The 19,444-nt window shown below is 34.8% G+C and overlaps 3 protein-coding genes and 1 pseudogene across 3 annotated transcripts; all 4 read left to right on the plus strand.

Annotated features, from left to right (window-relative positions):
• The first annotated feature begins 1,522 nt into the window (after window positions 1–1,522).
• LOC108213019 (uncharacterized) lies at window positions 1,523–3,251 on the plus strand. Its single transcript, XM_017384741.2, has one exon. It carries the CDS (start codon window positions 1,587–1,589, stop codon window positions 2,952–2,954), a length of 1,368 nt encoding a protein of 455 aa, XP_017240230.2. The 5' UTR covers window positions 1,523–1,586; the 3' UTR covers window positions 2,955–3,251.
• Window positions 3,252–4,751: 1,500 nt separating this feature from the next.
• LOC108212755 (uncharacterized) lies at window positions 4,752–6,472 on the plus strand (annotated as a pseudogene).
• Window positions 6,473–7,768: 1,296 nt separating this feature from the next.
• Window positions 7,769–9,390, plus strand: LOC108213014 (uncharacterized). The gene has a single exon (XM_017384731.2). The coding sequence runs from the start codon at window positions 7,818–7,820 to the stop codon at window positions 9,219–9,221; it is 1,404 nt and encodes a 467-aa protein (XP_017240220.1). The 5' UTR covers window positions 7,769–7,817; the 3' UTR covers window positions 9,222–9,390.
• Window positions 9,391–17,698: 8,308 nt separating this feature from the next.
• LOC108213022 (uncharacterized) lies at window positions 17,699–19,222 on the plus strand. Its single transcript, XM_017384744.2, has one exon. The coding sequence runs from the start codon at window positions 17,842–17,844 to the stop codon at window positions 19,165–19,167; it is 1,326 nt and encodes a 441-aa protein (XP_017240233.1). The 5' UTR covers window positions 17,699–17,841; the 3' UTR covers window positions 19,168–19,222.
• Window positions 19,223–19,444: the final 222 nt, after the last annotated feature.

Genomic DNA, 19,444 nt, shown 5'->3' on the forward strand with positions numbered 1-19,444 from the left:
TTTCGATATAGTGTGATAGAAAGACAGAGTTCGGATTCATTTACCTGTGGGGTTGGGCAAGGATTCATAGTTTAGAAGAGAGAAACGCTAAAACTGTTAAACATCTGGTCTAGTGTATATATATGGGAACCATGGTGGCCTTAATTTCAATCTTGCTACAAGCAAGGTTATATAGTTAATACACTTTATACACAGACAGATCATAGATGATCTTATTAGATATGAAGCAGCACACAGTCACCTTTGCATTTCTGTCTCTCATTCTCATGTCTAATGTTTCGGGACAATCAGCGGCAACATTATTAAAAGGGGATGAGAAACTTGGTGGAAGGAAAGCTCAGGCAGGAGAGTCCATTACTAGCAAACTTGGTAATTCCTGGTTTATCCTGCTGCTTAAATAAGACCTGTTTATCATAATACTATATATTTCATTTACGAGGATCAATTATATTATAATACCCCGCGGTTCTCCTTAATCTCAAAATGTTAGGAAAATGTTTTTTTATGAGGATCAATTATATCATAGCACTCCCCTCAGTCCCTCAAACCCATTTTGGGTCGAGAGTGGATCATCGACGCCCATCACAAAGTCAAACTCGCCCATCACAGAGTCAAACTCGAGTATTCCGTCAGTCAGCGATACCATTTTAAAATGACCAGTTTTTAGAAAAGGCTTTTACAAGGATCATTATATTATAACAACTCTTAACAAGTGTACCGTAAGACTATGTTCAATTTGATTGTCATATATGATCCCACTGTTTCAGGAATCGAAGACTGCACCTTTCTGTATTATGTCGACTGCACTCAAGGAATCTGCTATTGCCATTTATCATCAGTAACAGCATCAGAAGGATGCGAGCAAGTAAGTGACATGAAAGCTCAATCAAGAGATACCTTTAATCCTAATGGTAACTAAATACCAATTGCATAGGCAAAATGACTGTATAATCATCATTATTAATAAATAAGACAGCTACATTGTCAAACTGAAGATATCTTCCTCCTTGGCGACGTGCAGTCACACTACATGTCCATTACAGTTGCCTCTGGAGACAAACTAAAGAATGTTATTCGAACGTGATGTTATATCTTATTATACTTTTGCTTTCAGGGAGACTTTTCTTTATACGCAATCAGCATTACATTCCTTTAGTTACATGATGTCCCAGAGCCCTGGCAGCTGCAGACATGTAGATTTAGTCTTAAAGTTGGTGCCCTGCATCAGCAAAAGAAATCAATGATGAGAAATCAAATTATTTCCGCGGTGCAAAAACAATGTTTCCCTGGTTTCAGAACAATGCAAACGTATGATCGAAGATTTAATTGGACAAAACATGGCATGACCTATAATCATGAAAAGTTCCATTGACAAAGAATCAAGTTGTAATAAAGTTAATCCGGTGGCTATTCGTTCTTTTGGTCTTTTCATTTTGTCGATATATTATTGTTTTCATCATAATTTGTTCATCAAAGTGCTGCTAGCTACCCTTCATCTTATATACCATATCATATTATACTCAGAAAAAAAATAAGAAAAATTCTCATATTTGATTTGAGAAAACATTCAAACCTTCCAATATATAATGACAAGTAATCGCACCCCAAATCACAGAAAGAACTTAAACACTTGTTCGCCAAGAACACTCTCTGCATTTACCATGACTTCGAATATAACTTTATTCCTAACTGCAGCCTTCCTCTTTTTATCTTCCTCTGCTTCTTCTCTTCCTCCTTCCAGACTCCTCCTTGGCCGCCAACTCAACAAACTTCCTCATCCTGTTGTTATCTTGATTTCCTGTGATGGCTTTCGATTTGGGTTCCAACACAAAACACCAACTCCAAATATCAAACGTTTAATTAGTCAAGGGACAGAAGCCGAAACAGGCCTAATTCCTGTTTTCCCAACACTAACATTTCCAAATCATTACTCAATTATCACTGGCTTGTATCCAGCTTATCATGGAATTGTTGGTAATTCTTTTATTGATCCAAAAACTGGTGACTCTTTCGATCAGCAAAATTTTGACTCGAAGTGGTGGCTTGGGGAGCCTTTGTGGGAAACTGTAGTGAATCAAGGCCTCAATGCTGCTACATTTTTCTGGCCTGGCTCTGAGGTGAATAGAAGTTCTTGGACTTGCCCGTCAAAATATTGTAGACAGTTTAATAAATCTGTACTGTTTGAGGAGCGAGTTGATACAATCTTGAGTTATCTTGATTTGCCAACTAGTGATATTCCATCTTTCATGACATTGTATTTAGACGATCCAGATGCTCAGGGTCACAAGGTTGGCCCTGATCATCCTCAAATTACTGAAGCTGTTGCTAACATTGATAGGCTGGTAGGAAGAATGATTAGCGGTTTGGAGAAACGAGGGATTTTTGAAGATGTTCATGTGATCCTGGTTGGTGACCACGGAATGGTTGGTACATGTGATCAAAGGCTAATCTTTTTGAAAGAATTAGCTCCATGGATTGACATTCCAGAGAACTGGATTGAGAGATACACTCCATTACTTTCTATTCGCCCACCACCTAATGTCTTAGCGGATGATGTTGTTGCCAAGATCAACAAGGGATTAAACTCTGGGAAAGTTGGTAATGGCAAGTATTTGAAAGTGTATCTTAAAGAGAACCTGCCTAGTCGGCTGCATTACTCAGATAGTGATCGGATCACCCCCATTGTTGGATTAGCTGATGAAGGATTTAAAGTGGAGATGAACATATCAGTAGCTAGACAATGTGCAGGAGCACACGGGTATGACAATGCATTTTTCTCAATGAGGTCCATATTCATCGGCCATGGTCCTAGGTTTGCTAAGGGAGTAAAAGTGCCTTCTTTTGAAAATATCCAGATTTACAATTTGGTTACATCGATCCTCAATATAAAGGGTGCTCGCAATAATGGTACGTCATCTTTTCCTAAGAAGGTTCTTTTGCCTCGCCACAACTAAAAACCTGTAAATTGAGGATTTATGTAGCAGTGGCAGCTACAACTGGAGTTTGAAGTTACTGGATTATAATTGCTGACATACTAAAACTGTGAAATTGCTTTAATGTACTTTATTAGGTCAGTAATAACTTGGTTTTTCTTGTACTGGTGCTTCAAATTTTTTTTTCCCAATAAGATGTGTATTGTTTATCAGACTTCTGTATACAGTATCCTACTGGCCAAAGGCCTCGTACACAATCATATGTGTAGTACTGAAAAGGCGTAAATAATTATTTCATTGTAAATTGATATGATTTCTCCTCGGATGATTTGTGCCTCCATTGTGCTTGTCAATTTTGCGTGCACCTCACCTGAGTCGGAGAAATGGCACATTGTAGCACCTTGACTAGGTGAAGAGATGTACTCTGCATATCTTGACTAAGCGCAAAGATCACAACATTATGAAATCTTAGGAGGGAAACTATGTCAATATATTGAAATTCCTACACTCAGGATTCATTTACTGACTGTGCCAAAACTACGGAAGAATTATTTAATTCAACATTATCAAACCAGGTTATAATTAATCTACAGAATTTTATATTGCTCTGATATATATATTTCTCACGTGCTGAAAGTCTTGTTTTACCAATGAAGATACAGTCCGATTTAGATAAGTTGCATATGCAGATGATATTAAAGAAAGTGACCATTCTTCCTCATGGCCTTGCAGTATATTATAGCTTTGATCATTATCTGTTTTTCAGACTACAGGCAGGAACTTGCTAACCTTCATGTTATCTCAGTATTCAAAACATACCAAGAGAATCTCATATTTAACTGAAGCAAATCTTTTAATCTTTTTATTTGCAACAATTCACCAGTCAATACTTAAACGATTTAATGAGAATCTCATTATCATTACAATAATTAAACAATGCCAAGAAAATCTTGAGGGCTATGAACTTGTTTTGTTGAAGTGCTTATGAGACTATGAATTCGTTTAGGGCCATCCATCTCTGTATCTACAAAAAAAAACTACAGATGAGTCTTACAGACAAACATATTCGTAGTCGTCCTCCTAAGCATTTCTAGAGTGGATGTAAAGTACATTTATGAACTTTACATTTAAAAAACTATGGTTCAACTTGAAACTTACAGGCCATTTTGAATGTGAAGTACTGTATCAAGGCTTGCTGCTGACAATTACTCGAACTAAATCTCCAATATATTCTTCTCGCGTGTTGAAATCCTCTTCGGGTTTTGTATTACAAATGAAGTTACAGCCTGACTGAGATATGTTCCATATCAGATGATATTAAAGAAAGTGATGAAGTACATAAAACACAATTTTACAATTCAATCTGGAGCTTTCCCATGCAAGTAAGCAGCACACATCCAGAAATATATAGTATAAATTGGTCAAAAACGAAACATGTCAGATAATCATAATCCATATAGATTCAAACTATTGCCACGAGTGGTTATTATATACGTTTACCTCATGGCGTTGCAGCATATTATTGCAGGAAGGAGCTCGCTAACCTTCATCGTATCTCAGTACTTGAGAAATACAAAGAAAATCTCATATCTAATTGAAGTAAATCTCCCTATTAACAACAATTCTCCACACCCCAGATCTCAGAACTTAGCAAAAAAGATAAAAAATTCTGATATGAATTTGAACCATTGTTATGACTTATAATTGTTTACGTGTTTCAATAGCCATGTTTCCTCATGGCCTTGTAGTTTTTGATTATTGTTTGTTGTTCAAAGCTGCAGCTATGCTAATCTTCATCTCATTTCAAATACTTCGTGAATACCAAGTAAATCATATACAAAATTGGAGGCATATCTAAGCCTTCTCTATTTAACAGTAATTAACCGAGCCAGAACATAAAAGCCAAGCTAAGCACTTGTTCATCAACAGCTCTCTCTGCATATATCATGGTTTCCCATTTCCGTTTACTTTGTAAGCCCATTTTGTTCCCAACTGTACAACTTCGACAACTCTCTACCACTACTTTCTTCTTGTTAGCTGCTTGCCTCATTCTCTCAGCAGTATCTTCCTCTGCTTCCTCACAATCTTCAGTTCGAGCTTCCAGACCTTTACTTTCTCGCCCACTTAAAAGACTTGCTCACCCAGTTGTTATCTTGATCTCTTGTGATGGCTTTCGTTTCGGGTATCAACACAAGACACCTACTCCGAATATTAAGCGTTTGATTAGTCAAGGGACAGAAGCCGAAACAGGGCTAATTCCTGTTTTCCCAACATTAACATTTCCAAATCATAACTCTATTGCCACTGGTTTGTATCCAGCTTATCATGGAATTGTTAGCAATTCTTTTCTTGATCCAATCACTGGTGATGCATTCACTCAGAAGAATTTTGATCCTAAGTGGTGGCTCGGGGAGCCATTGTGGGAGACTGTGGTGAATAAAGGCCTTAATGCTGCCACCTATTCATGGCCTGGCGCTGAGGTGAACAAAGGCTCTTGGACTTGCCCAAAACAATTTTGTTCACCTTTTAATGAATCTGTGCCTTTTGAGGACCGAGTCGATACAATCCTGAGGTATTTTGATTTGCCAACTAGTGAGATTCCTGCCCTTATGACATTATATTTGGAGGATCCGGATGCTCAGGGTCATAAGGTTGGACCTGATCACCCAAGTATCACTGATGCTGTTGCTAGAATTGATAAGTTACTGGGGAGGATGATTGCTGGTTTGGAAAAAAGAAGGATCTTTGAAGATGTTCATGTGATTTTGGTTGGTGATCATGGAATGGTTGGTACATGTGATCAAAAGTTGATCTTTTTGAAAGAATTAGCTCCATGGATTGAAATTCCAGAGAGCTGGATTCAGAGGTATACTCCATTACTTTCCATCAGCCCGCCACCTAATGTCTCCGCGCTGATGTTGTTGCAAAGATAAACGAGGGACTGGAATCCGGAAAAGTTGGCAATGGGAAGTATCTGAAAGTTTATCTCAAGGAGAACCTACCTAGCCGGCTGCATTACTCAGACAGTGATCGAATAACCCCCATAGTTGGATTAGCTGATGAAGGATTTAAAGTGGAGATGAACAAAACAGAAGCTAAAGAATGTGCAGGAGCACACGGGTACGACAATGCATTCTTTTCTATGAGGAGCATATTTATTGGCCATGGTCCCAGGTTCGCCAAGGGAGTAAAAGTCCCTTCTTTTGAGAACATACAGATATACAATTTGGTTACTTCAATCCTGAACTTACATGGTGCTCCTAACAATGGTACCTCATCTTTTCCTAAGACGGTCCTTTTGCCTCGTCGTAACAAAAAAATTCCAGTTTCATGAATTTCATAGCAGGGGCAGTTATAGCTGGAGTTTGAGGTTCAAGGTATAGATGCTGATCTGTGATACTACATTCTACTGCAGATTACTGCCCTTCTAATGTTTTCGTCTCCCTTGTCATTTAGGCTTTGATAAATCACCGTATAAATATGGTGTACTATTAATAATGCACTGCAATTTCCAATATATCATTCTGTTTACAATGTAACCTGATTAGGAACACAAAGCTAAGTAGTCTATGAGACCTTTTAAATCTTGAATATCTTTAAATATTTTTTTTGCAAAGATCAATAATATTAAAATAAATAAACAGAAGAAATACCGGTGACTATAGGCAACCAAAGAAAGAGCCATCAAGAGCACCAAACACGGGAAAGAACCATCCACACAAACCAAGTACATACGCAATAAGAACAGAACTCAGGCTCAGCAAGCAGTCCCACTACAAAATCATCAATCACTTTCATGGCTACCTATGGTACTCCAACTCTTTTATTTAGGTTGCCCTACCTGTGTCGGATACTTGTATTTTAATTCCATCGTGAGAAGAAAGAAAGAAGCAAGAATGGAATTAAAATACAAAAGATGCTTGATTTGCAAATCCCGAACAAACTCGTGTTTAATTTGAGTTCTATTGTTACTTTTTGTTAAGATGTCTAACTTACCATACTTGTTTACTACAGTAGTATACTACAATGTATCCTTGTACCGTGTCCAAAAATAGGACAATGTCCCGTGTCCCCGGTTTTCAAAATTTCCGAGTCTGACACTCGGATACGTGTCATGTGCGACACTCCTTACCCAAGTCTGAGTAACATAGGTGGCTACTTCTGTTACAGACTCCTGAGAGTACTTGCCATCATATATATCAGATCCAGATAAAATAAAATAAGTACCTCCAAGTCCTTCAACACTTTGGTTTCAAATTCCTGGTGAAATCATTTCTTAACGATGTTATTCAGTTGTCTACAGTACTGTTCCATTGAAAAGACAAATACAGCCATCTCCAAAACTTTGCTAACCACCAAATACCTCTCGCTATCTCACAACCTTTACAAGAGTTGCGTGTGTGAGCGTGTTCATTTTTTATTAGAAAGACGAGCTAACAAAGATTACCAGAAGGAGAAGATTAAACAAAAGAGGAAGTTTCTCCAGAGTTTTGGATCTTGCCTTCTGGCATAGAGTTTTCGATGTTGTCTTTTTATAATATCATTGATTCCTTCCTCCAAACATCGTTTTCAATCACATGTAAAAGATGTTGGAAATATAGCATAAGATCCATCAGGGGCTTCCTCTAAAATCTTAAGGTTTCAGATGGACCGGTTTCCAACATGGTACCAGAGCTCTTGTTCAGCGGAGGCCTCAAGTTCGACTCTCCGTCACCCCCCGATATTCTCACAATATAACACCGCGGCACTATCAGTTACTATAATGTTTGGGTCATAGTTGTCAGATTTTTATTGGAGAAACATTCAAGCCTCCCACTATTTAATGACAATTTATCCCACCCCAAATCATAGGAACCGCCAAGAGAATTGTTCTCTGCATTTACCATGACTTCTAATACACCTCTGCTCACAAAGACCACATTACTACCAACTCAACACCCTGCAAAACCTCCATCAAAATCCAATGCCAGCAGTTTCTTGTTCTACGTTGCCTGCACCGCTATCACTGCAGCCTTCGTCTTCTTCTCTTTTACCTCGTCTTCTCTTCCTCCTCTTCACCCCTCCAGAATCCTACTTGGGCGCCAACTCAACAAACTTTCTCACCCCGTTGTTATCATGATCTCTTGTGATGGCTTTCGTTTCGGGTATCAACACAAAACACCTACTCCAAATATTAAACGTTTGATTAGTCAAGGGACAGAAGCCGAAACAGGGCTAATTCCTGTTTTCCCAACATTAACATTTCCGAATCACTACTCAATTGCCACTGGCTTGTATCCGGCATATCATGGAATTGTTGCTAATTCTTTTCGTGATCCAAACACTGGTGAAACATTTAATAAGCAAAATTCTGACCCCAAGTGGTGGCTTGGGGAGCCTTTGTGGGAAACTGTGGCCAGTCAAGGCCTCAATGCGGCTACCTTTTTCTGGCCTGGCTCTGAGGTAAATAGAAGTTCTTGGACTTGCCCGTCAAAATACTGTAGAAAATTTAATGAATCTGTACCGTTTGAGGAGCGAGTTGATACAATTTTGAGTTATCTTGATTTGCCAGCTAGTGATATTCCTTCGTTAATGACAATGTATTTGAACGATCCGGATGCTCAGGGTCACAAGGTTGGCCCTGATCACCCTCAAATCACAGAAGCTGTTGCTCACATTGATCAGGTGATAGGGAGAATGATTAGTGGTTTGGAGAAAAGAGGGGTTTTTGAAGATGTTAATTTGATCTTGTTAGGTGATCATGGAATGGTTGGTACATGCGATCAAAGGCTAATCTTTCTAGAAGAATTAGCTCCGTGGATTGACATTCCAGAAGACTGGACCGAAAAATACAGTCCAGTACTTACCATTCGTCCACCACCTGACGTCTCCCCGGCTGACGTTGTTGCTAAGATGAAGGAGGGACTAGAATCTGGAAAAGTTGGCAATGGCAAGTACTTGAAAGTGTATCTTAAAGAGAACCTCCCTAGTCGGCTGCATTACTCAGATAATGATCGGATCACCCCCATCGTTGGACTAGTCGATGAAGGGTTTAAAGTGGAGATGAACGTATCAGAAGCTAAAGAATGTGCAGGAGCACATGGGTATGACAATGCATTTTTCTCAATGAGGACCATATTCATCGGCCATGGTCCTAGGTTTGCTAAGGGAGCGAAAGTGCCTTCTTTTGAAAATATTCAGATATACAATTTGGTGACATCAATCCTCGGTATAAAGGGTGCTCCTAATAATGGTACCTCATCTTTTCCTAATAAGGTTCTCTTACCCGCCGCAGCTAAAATCTTCTAGTTTCGGGTTGTCATGGCAGTGGCAGGCTGGCAGCTAGAGCTGGAGTTTCAGGTTGCTGCAGTATAATTGCAGATACACTGGAACTCTATAATAATTTACTGTGCTTTATTAAATTAATAATGCTTTGGCTTGCCCCTGTAAGTGAGTGTTTCAAGTTCTTATCAACAATATCTCGAAATAAATTAGCCAAATGACACCTTAATAAAAGTGAATTACTGGAAACTAAAATGGTTTCTTTAAAATTTAGATTACAGCTAAAATGACCAGATCATAATCCAAAGATAGCATATAAGTTATTTTGAATTTTCAGGGCTTGCTGCAGATCTCCCCCTGCTGGAAACCATATTAAACAATTCTTCGTTTTCTTTTGCCAATATTTATCTTCTCACCTGCCTTTTTGTGTTTCATATTGCAAATGAAGTTATGTTGTGTTTGTGTTCCGAGAGTTAGGGGTGTCGATGGATCGGATTTGGATCGGATCGGCCTTGATCCATATCCTGATCCATTAAATTTTTTCGGATTCGGATCGGATTATAGCCGGATTTTTTACAACATGATCCATATCCGGATCCGTAGGATAACGGATTTTCGGATCGGAGCTCCGCTCCATGTATATTTTTAAAAAAATTCCATTATTTGTATTTAGAATTTTCAGATGGCAGAAAAATTTCCGCAAACAAAACAAAAAATAGAGTTACACGCCCAAACTTGCACAAACTAACAATGTCATTATATAACTAAGATGTCTTATAACACTCTTAATAGTTAACAGTAGACCAGGAAACTGTCTCATGTTCTGAATTTAAATCATATAGTAAGTTCGGGGATAACATCTTAAATCCAAACATGCATTTTAAGATATTTCACATCTCAGAGATATTTCACACAAGTGTAAGTCTGTGTATTAGTTTTACTTTTATTTACTTATATATATATATTATATTAGTTAAGTAATATATATAAATATAAAAATATATAAATATAAATAAATAAATATATAAAGTCGGATCGGATTTTTTTCGGATTGGATCGTATTAAATCCATATCCTATACATATCGGATCGGATTTTTTTCGGATCGGATTTATTTTAGGTGATCCATATCCGCTCCGTTAGCTCCTAGATCGGACCGGGTCGGACCGGATATCCGCTCCATTGACAGCCCTACCGAGAGTGTCATATTTTATTTGATGGGTTTTTTAACAGTATATGACGATTTTATCATATCTTTAATTAATTTTTTTTAATCATATTTAGATGATCTTGTTTTAATATCTAGAAGTAATTTTTACTTCCTCCTCCTTTTTGTCTCTCTTCTTCTTCTTTTGACGGATCTGGGGATCAGTGCTTTTAGCCGGATTTCTTTTAAAATTTTGTTGTCTAAACTTCATAGACCATCTCTACATGACCTTTCATTAGAGAATGTATAATTTTTTGAATGCAGATTTTGCGGTTTATTTGTCTTATTTCTAATATTAAGATTTTTTTCAAAATTTATGTGTGACATTTCTATATGTCTTCTATTTTCTTCTATGAAAAAAATCAATAATGTATTTCAATATAATTAATTGACATGAAAGTATTATTAAAAAAATAACTCAATCTTTGATATCTTTGAATCTGGAGAAACTCATGACGCAATACTCTTCCCCTACGTCTTTTATTTACTTCCACTAAAATATTAGAGAATTTTTAAAGAAGTCTAGATATTATTCATATTCAATGAATATGAAAAATAATAATTACATTAATATTTTTAAATTTTAATAAAATTTTTATAATTATCAATTTAAGTGAATAAAAAATGATCGGAAACAAAAGAATCGAAACAAGAATAATGATACCAAATGTTGATGCTTTGTGTTTGGAACTCAAACTTCGAAACGGATTTACTTAAATAACCATTAAATAATAGGATTTTAATTTTACACTACCCCGATTCTTCTGTTTTTTTTTTTTTTTGACAAATATGATATCTACTTCTATATATTAAATGGAAACAAAGGGCAAAAAGAGCAAAGAAATTGGTGGTGAAATATCCACTATATCCTTTTATTACATGTAATTACAAAATTACCAGTATTACATTTAAAATTTTGTAATACTAGTAATTTTGTAATTACATTAGGGATCGCATTCTTCTATGGTGAGGGCCATAATGGTAATTTTACAAAGGACCAGGCTGGTGGTGATTCGTCGCCTCTTTGGTCAGGTGAAGGAGCTCTGGGGTCTCGACATGGGGTTGGGTACTTGTCAGGAGGAGTTTGAGGCCATGTCGTAGGAAGAATATGAAGATTGGCTCTGGGAAGATGAGGAGATGGAGGAAGACAACAACGTGGAGGTGGTGGAGGTTTCTGATGACGACTCCGAAGAAGTGGACATGCTGTTGAACGAAGTTGGGCAGCCTGGTTTCGGAGGCCGAAACTGAAAGAGAAGGCCCTTCATCTGTTGTGCTGAACCTAGGGTTAGCATGGTGGAGGTGGTGGTTTTTTTCTTTAGTTTGTTTAAGTTTTTTTATTAGTATGGTTAATAGTTAAGTGGTCTTTTGGTTGGTTAGCATCACACAGTTCATATCCTTGTGATATGTCTTAATTTTAACTTTGGTTTAATTGGTTTTTGATCAAGTTCCTCTCCAGTGATGTAAGTCTTTGTAAAGATCCTGGGTTATTTATATTAATGAAATGTTGCTTATCAAAAAAAAAATATTAATGCATTGACATAATAATTATCCATTCTAATTACACTTATCACTTACTTATGACCATTCATTACAAGAAAAATAAAATATTAAATGCTAATAGAGTTAGTTAATTTACACAAAATAAATTTGTGTGAATTAAACTTCACATTTATTTAAGAGTTAAAAGCAAAATGTGTACTTGTACTATGCATCTTATGCATTGTGTGTACCTTAAGTATAATTGGACACATTGTGTACCTGAACTATACAAATATGTGCAATGCGTGTGCTTCCGTCTATTTTTACTTTTTGCTAAGTCCGTTAAGTCTACTTTTCATTTCCCGTGCTGCTGCATGCTCGTCTCTGAGATCATTGAGCTCTTTAAACTCTAGTTAAAAAAAATTTACGATGTGGTTAATTTAATTTAATTAATTAAAAAGAATTTAATTATTAAAAATTTATAATTTTTTCCATCCCATTCAATTCTGAACATTTTTCCTCACTGCTCGACACGCACTTTAATACTCTTATAAAGCACAACTCTATAATTTATTTTTAAAATTTTTCTTTATTTGAATAAAAATATAACATTTACATTTTTGTTTAGAAAAAAAATAAAAAAATAAATTATGAAACTAATACTTTACAAGAACATTAAAATGTGTACGCATCCCCGTCCTTTAACATATAAAATTTGTTAAGTTTTTTTACAAATTAAAGAAATAAATTTTCCCAAATATCGACTCGCCGAATAACCAACCATTTTAATCCACTGCTAACTAGCTAAACTTTTTTCAAAAACTCATGGTCTTCATCTTTAACTATTTTATTATTTTTTTTCTTCCATTATACATAAAAGCCGGTGAAGTTGCATTGGAGTGAAAGAGAGGAAAGGGGAGGTATATATAGAGAGGAGTTAACGGAAGTTAACTAGAATTAACGGTGGTACACACATTGCTCCTAATTCAATAGTTGGAGTACATAATATGTTCAATTGATAGTTTAGGTACACAAAATGCACATAGAGCATACTTTAAATACACACTATACATTTAACTCTTTAATTATATATCATGTAAATTCAACAATCATAATACTAAATAAGATCTCCCTATTCCCATTTTATTTTGAAAAATTATATTATTTTTTTTACATGCGCATATATTTTGAATTATTTTCAATTATAATTTTCTTTGCATATGCGGATACCTCGAATTAAAGATCTCCATTTTTTTAAACATGATTTTCAATTTTCAATTTTTTGGTGTATAATCGAAGTTGTCACCATTTTGCCTCGAGTTAGGTCGAGTTTTATTGGAGTTAGGCTCATGTTATATCCAACTAATATTTTTAACTCGAAGTGTAGGTACTCGACCGAGTTACGGGTCAAGTCAGCCAAATTTAAGAATATATTTTAAAAACTAACTATTAAACAAATAATCGCATATAAATTGTCAAAAAAATAAATCGATTTTGCCTCGAGTTATGTCGAGTTTTATCAGAGTTAGGCTCAAGTGATATCCAATTAATATATTCAACTCGAAGTGTAGGTACTCGACCCAGTTGTCGGTCAAGTCGGTCAAATTTAAGAATATTCTAAAAATTAACTATTAAACAAATAATCACGTATAAATTGTTAAAAATATAAATCAATCTGTTAAATATATACAAACTTATATGATAATTTAAAAATAGAGCAATAGATAATCAATCGATCGACTGATAATCGATGTATTATTAACCAATAATTTATGCATAATTAATAAAGTACACTAATGAGTAAGATACATAAATACGCAGAAATTTACCAAAGAGAGAGGGATAGAGAAAGATAACAATTAACAAGTATTATGTGCATCTTTACTGTATGACCGACTCACGTAAATATGCTTCTATACGTGCATGTCTCTCAGTGTTCACATGAACATATTAATTCAGTTTTCACTATCTTACCATTTCAATATAATTCATGCTAATCATTCTTATGATATGTTACCAATTATTGACACATTCGACTATGTTTTGATTTGATTGATGATTGAATAATGCACTGATAAATAGTTCTGTAAACATCTTTCAAATGCGAAATCTATTGTTCCAATCCCACTTATATGAAAATTTGTGTGATATGCTGAATTAGTTATCACAGATATTATTAATTTATTTTAAAAGAAAAATAATATTTAAAAATTTAACAAAATTAATATACTATAAAAAGTCAAATGAAACTATTATTACAAATAAATAATATAACATATAATTAATAATTAATAGGCCCGTGCCTCGCACGGATTTTTACGCTAGTATAATCTTAAAATTTGAGGTGAGTCGGAGTCGAATTCAGGATCTGTTGGGCCAACAGGATAACAGGATAAGCCCTTAACGGCTATCCAATTGTGCTCAATTCTTCAGTTTTACTTGAACGCATTCTATCCTAATTTTTAAAGGAACATCCTCGATGTTGATCCTTAATAAAAAAATCTAGATATTTTTTTCTGTTTGCCACAAAAAACTACAAATCTAGATGACTTCTTGCCACAAAAAATTAGATATTTAATGTAACCTCTGAAATCCATTTGTGTATATGGTACTATTTAAAATGTAAAATTTCAAAATAACTTTCTATTCGTTTAATAATTTGTAATTTAATCATATTTTATTTATTATATTTGTCGAACAAAAATATTATTTATATATAATTTGTATACATCATAATCATCATCTAAATAATAAATATTCTAAAATATATATATATATATATATATATATATATATATATATATATATATATATATATATATATATATATATATATATATATACCCACTTGACTGTCTGAATATATTTTAAATTGAGTTTGATATCATATTTTATTTTATTTTGAAGTGGATCTTAGCTAAAGAATATACTTTTATATTTGAGTTCGACCTCGAATTTTAAGCAAATTTATTTGTAAATCATTTGTTATTGAAGTCAGTTTTGTATCACGACCAAACAGAAAATATCTATCGATATACTAGGCATTTATAACTATGAGCACGTGACTTGCAGCAAGTCCAACAATGTCCTAGCAAATGTCTTATAAATATAATAAAATATAATATCCTAATGATTTAGGATATCATCTTAATATATCAACTCCAACAACATGCCTCATTATTGTGCTTATTATTAAAATAATAATATATTTGAATTGTTATTGGAGGGAAATGAAAAAGGAGAGAGGAGAGAGTTGTGACTATTTTTTTTTTAGGACATGCATATTGGTGCCTCATAAATAAAGACACGTGTTACATGTCTTAGTGTTTTAAGAGCAAGTCTAACAATGTCCTAAATTGGTGTCTTAAGTTAAAATTTAAGGTTTTGGATTAAATGTGTGCTTCAACAATGTCCTAGTGGTGCCTTAAAGTACCTGGACATCCAACAAGTACCTTATTTTTGAGGCACTACTAAACATGTCCTACACCAATTTTCACAATAAAATATTAACGTCCCACCATTTCAATTAATCTCTCTTCTCTTACTTTTTCACTTTCCTCCAATACTAATTCAAATAAATTATTAGTTTAACAAGAAAACACAATTATAGGGCATATTGTTCGAGTTCATGTATCAAAACGATATCATAAATTACTGGGACACTATTTTTTATTATATTTGTAAGACGCATACCAGGACATTAATGTTGGACTTGCTCTAAGGCACCAACAGGACATTGTTGGAGCATTTTTTTTTTCTTTTTTTGAAAATGAGAATAAATCTCACAAATATTCGGCAATTCACCGTGATAATTCTTTCAGTCAAGAAATTAGCTTATTATCTAACCGTCGGACATGCAAGATGACCGGGAAATTTACACAATAAAACTTTTATGTCCGAAAAGAAAAACCGTCTTCTTCCAATAATCCTGAAAATAAAACAAATGAAACAAGAAGAATATAAGTCGATCTATATAACAGCTTATATATATTATACAAATAAAAAATATATCCAATAATTAATTAATATAATCACGAGTATATGCATGTACTGATCAAAAAATTCACACAATTATGATAACTCATAATTGAGACAATTAAACTTTTAGTTAAGACATAATTAATAAAATATTAATATCCTCAATTAAGACACAATTAACGCCCTCAAATAAGGAACAAGTAACGTACTCAATTATGAGGCACAATGTACGCCCTCATTTAAGAGGCACAATTAACGCTCTCAATTAAGGCACAATTAACGTCTTTCTTTTTGAAACCGGATCCCTTTCTGAAACCTCAATTAAGACATTGTTGGAGCAAATCATTACTCCGCATGCCTTAAACTTTGATTTAAGGATGTCAATATAAGGCACTCTTGGACTTGCTCTTAGTGACTTCTTAGTAGTAGTTTGATACTTTTATATATTATTACGACGTGAGTATTAAAATATAAAAAATTATCGAAATTAAGTTTTTATGTTTAAAGCATCATTCATGTGTAAAATAAAGCATCCGTGAACAGTTTGAGTAATGTTTAAAACACGATACATCCATCTTTGTCATCTTGATAAAGTCGAGACATTTTCTGGAAAAAGGATGATCTTCGGCTAGATTTTATAGCAACAAGTTACAAGATCTATGGTCCACCCTACTCTAGCTTGGATCTTTTTCCTACATCTTCAATTATTGATGAGTTAATTTATATTGGTCACTTAACATTTGCAACATTCACTTAGTTTTAAAACATAATATCTTTTTCATAATTTACAAAAATTTCAATTTTTATATAAATTAATTTTTTATAAAAATGTTGAGCACGGTTGGATAACTCAGTGGTTAAGAGTTTATCCTCTATCGCCCAGGTCCTGAGTTCGACCGTGACTCACCCTGAGAGTTACGTTCATTTTAATTCCGAATCACCACAATACCAAATATGTAATAACATTATTATAATTAATATTTTAATATAAAATAATAATCATAAATTATTTTTAAATCAAACACACTGGTTTTATTGCTCGACATGTTATATGACATTAAAATTCATACATCAATCTCTTACAAGGTGAATATGATATCTGATACTCGATACAACCAACAAATCAGACGATCCAAACTATTATATATAGATATTTGAGATGGATTCCGATCATATTTTATATTATTCAATATTCATCTCTAATAATGTAATTAGATATCAGAGGAAGACCTAACATAATTTTATTTTATTCAATAAATGTAAATAAGAGATCCTCATAAGATATTTATATTTGTTAATATTTTCTTTACAACAATGAAATCTTATATTATTCAATATTTTCTCTTGATCATAAGAGCACGGTCCCAATAAAAACTCTCGAAATTTATTCTCTCAACTACACGATTAACAAAATAACAATAGACTAAACAAGAAAAATAAATAAATAATCAAATTAAATAATTAGTAGCAGAAAGGAGGCCATATTTTGTGATATTTTAAAGGGTCTTTCTAGTGTAGTGTGTGCCCACACGAACAACTAATTTTTGATTAGGTGGGGATTTTTGATTGGCGTAGATTTTTATGCATTCAGGGGGTCATCATTTTAATGAGAGCTAAAAAAATGGTTGTTAATGTGTACTCCACAAAAAATCCGTATTTAAAAACTTAGTAATTTTTTTGCGCATACGTCTACCATCTCTCATAATTTTGGCGTATAATATGCAATATTTAGCTGTATACATAAATCAAAGAAAAGCATTCAATAGAGATCGCAGCATTATGTTTTTTCAAAGATAAACATTGAAATCATGACACAATACCAAAACCGCAAAAACAATCCCACTATATAACAACAATGCATATAACACGAAATTTCACACCACCAAAGTAGCACTTGACTACTGCTGCTTCACAATTGCTTATAATCACTCTCCTCATTTAGCCTCATTTTCTAACTCAACAAAACCTTTCAAACCCCCAAGCCATGAAGTCCTTTAAAGCGTTGCATATGAGCGTTTATGGCGTAGTGTTTGCCACCATTTTCTTCGTCTTTGCCACCTGCTTCACTCTCACCGCAGCATCCTCTGCTCCCAGAGGACTAAGACAGGCCCGTAAATCGAATAAACTTTCCCACCCTGTTGTTATCATGATTTCTTGCGATGGCTTTCGCTTTGGCTACCAATACAAAACCCCAACCCCGAATATCAAACGCTTGATTAGTCAAGGAACCGAAGCCGAAACAGGCCTAATTCCTGTTTTCCCAACACTAACATTTCCAAATCATTACTCTATTGTCACTGGCTTGTATCCTGCTTATCATGGCATTGTTGATAACTCTTTTATTGATCCACAGAGCGGTGAGCGCTTTAATACAAAACGCCTCGAGGGCAAGTGGTGGCTTGGTGAGCCATTATGGCAGACTGTAGTGAATCATGGACTCAATGCTTCTGCGTATTTTTGGGCTGGCTCTGAGGTGAAGAAAGGCAATTGGACTTGTCCTGCGGCATTTTGTCAGAAATATAATTCTTCTGTGCCTTTTGAGGAACGAGTTGATACACTTTTGAGCTATTTTGACTTGCCTAAAAATGAGATACCTTCACTCATGACGTTATATCTCAGTGATCCGGATACTCAGGGGCACGAGTTTGGACCTGACCACCCTCAGATCACTGACGCAATTGCACGAGTTGATAAGCTGATAGGCAGAATGATTGCTGGCCTAGAGAAAAGAAAAATTTTCGAGGATGTTAATTTGATTATGGTTGGTGATCATGGAATGGTTAGCACATGTGATCAGAAAGTGATCTATCTTAACGAATTCGCTCCATGGATTGAAATTCCTGAAAATTGGATTACAAGATATTATCCATTGCTTTCAATTAGGCCACCATCTGACGTCTCACCAGCTGATGTTGTCGCGAAGATGAACGAGGCATTGAGCTCTGGAAAAGTTGGAAATGGACAGTATCTTAAGGTCTATCTCAAAGAGAGCCTGCCTAGTCGGCTTCATTACTCTGACAGTGATCGGATCACCCCCATAATTGGATTAGTCGACGAAGGATATGCAGTGGCAATGAACAAATCGGAAAGTGTAGGATGTGAAGGTGCCCATGGGTATGACAATGCATTATTCTCAATGAGGTCCATTTTTATTGGCCATGGTCCTAGATTTGCTAAGGGAAAGAAAGTGCCTTCTTTTGAGAATGTTCAGATTTACAATTTGGTTACGTCGATCCTCAATATAAAGGGCGCACCTAACAATGGCACTTCGTCGTTTCCTCAGACTGTTCTGAAGCCTCAGGTGTACTAAAAATTTCTAGTAATAGGATTCTACCAAAATAAAGGAACTGTTTATTAAGTACTCACTTGCAGTTCTTGTCATTGTGTTTCTCCCCCAGGCTCCAAAGTTAAAGTAATAAATCAAAGTTTGGAGGTAGCTGTAATTTCTTGATAGATCTACTTGATAAGACTTGAAATTTCAAACACATGATATAAATATGCATAAACTCTAATATACTTCCATGAAATCTTAAAAATTTGGCATCACTGTGACATACTTGACATTGCACATTGCATATTCTACTAAT

The sequence above is a fragment of the Daucus carota genome, chromosome 3 (genome assembly GCF_001625215.2).
Source record: "Daucus carota subsp. sativus chromosome 3, DH1 v3.0, whole genome shotgun sequence".
Classification (NCBI taxonomy): domain Eukaryota; kingdom Viridiplantae; phylum Streptophyta; class Magnoliopsida; order Apiales; family Apiaceae; genus Daucus; species Daucus carota.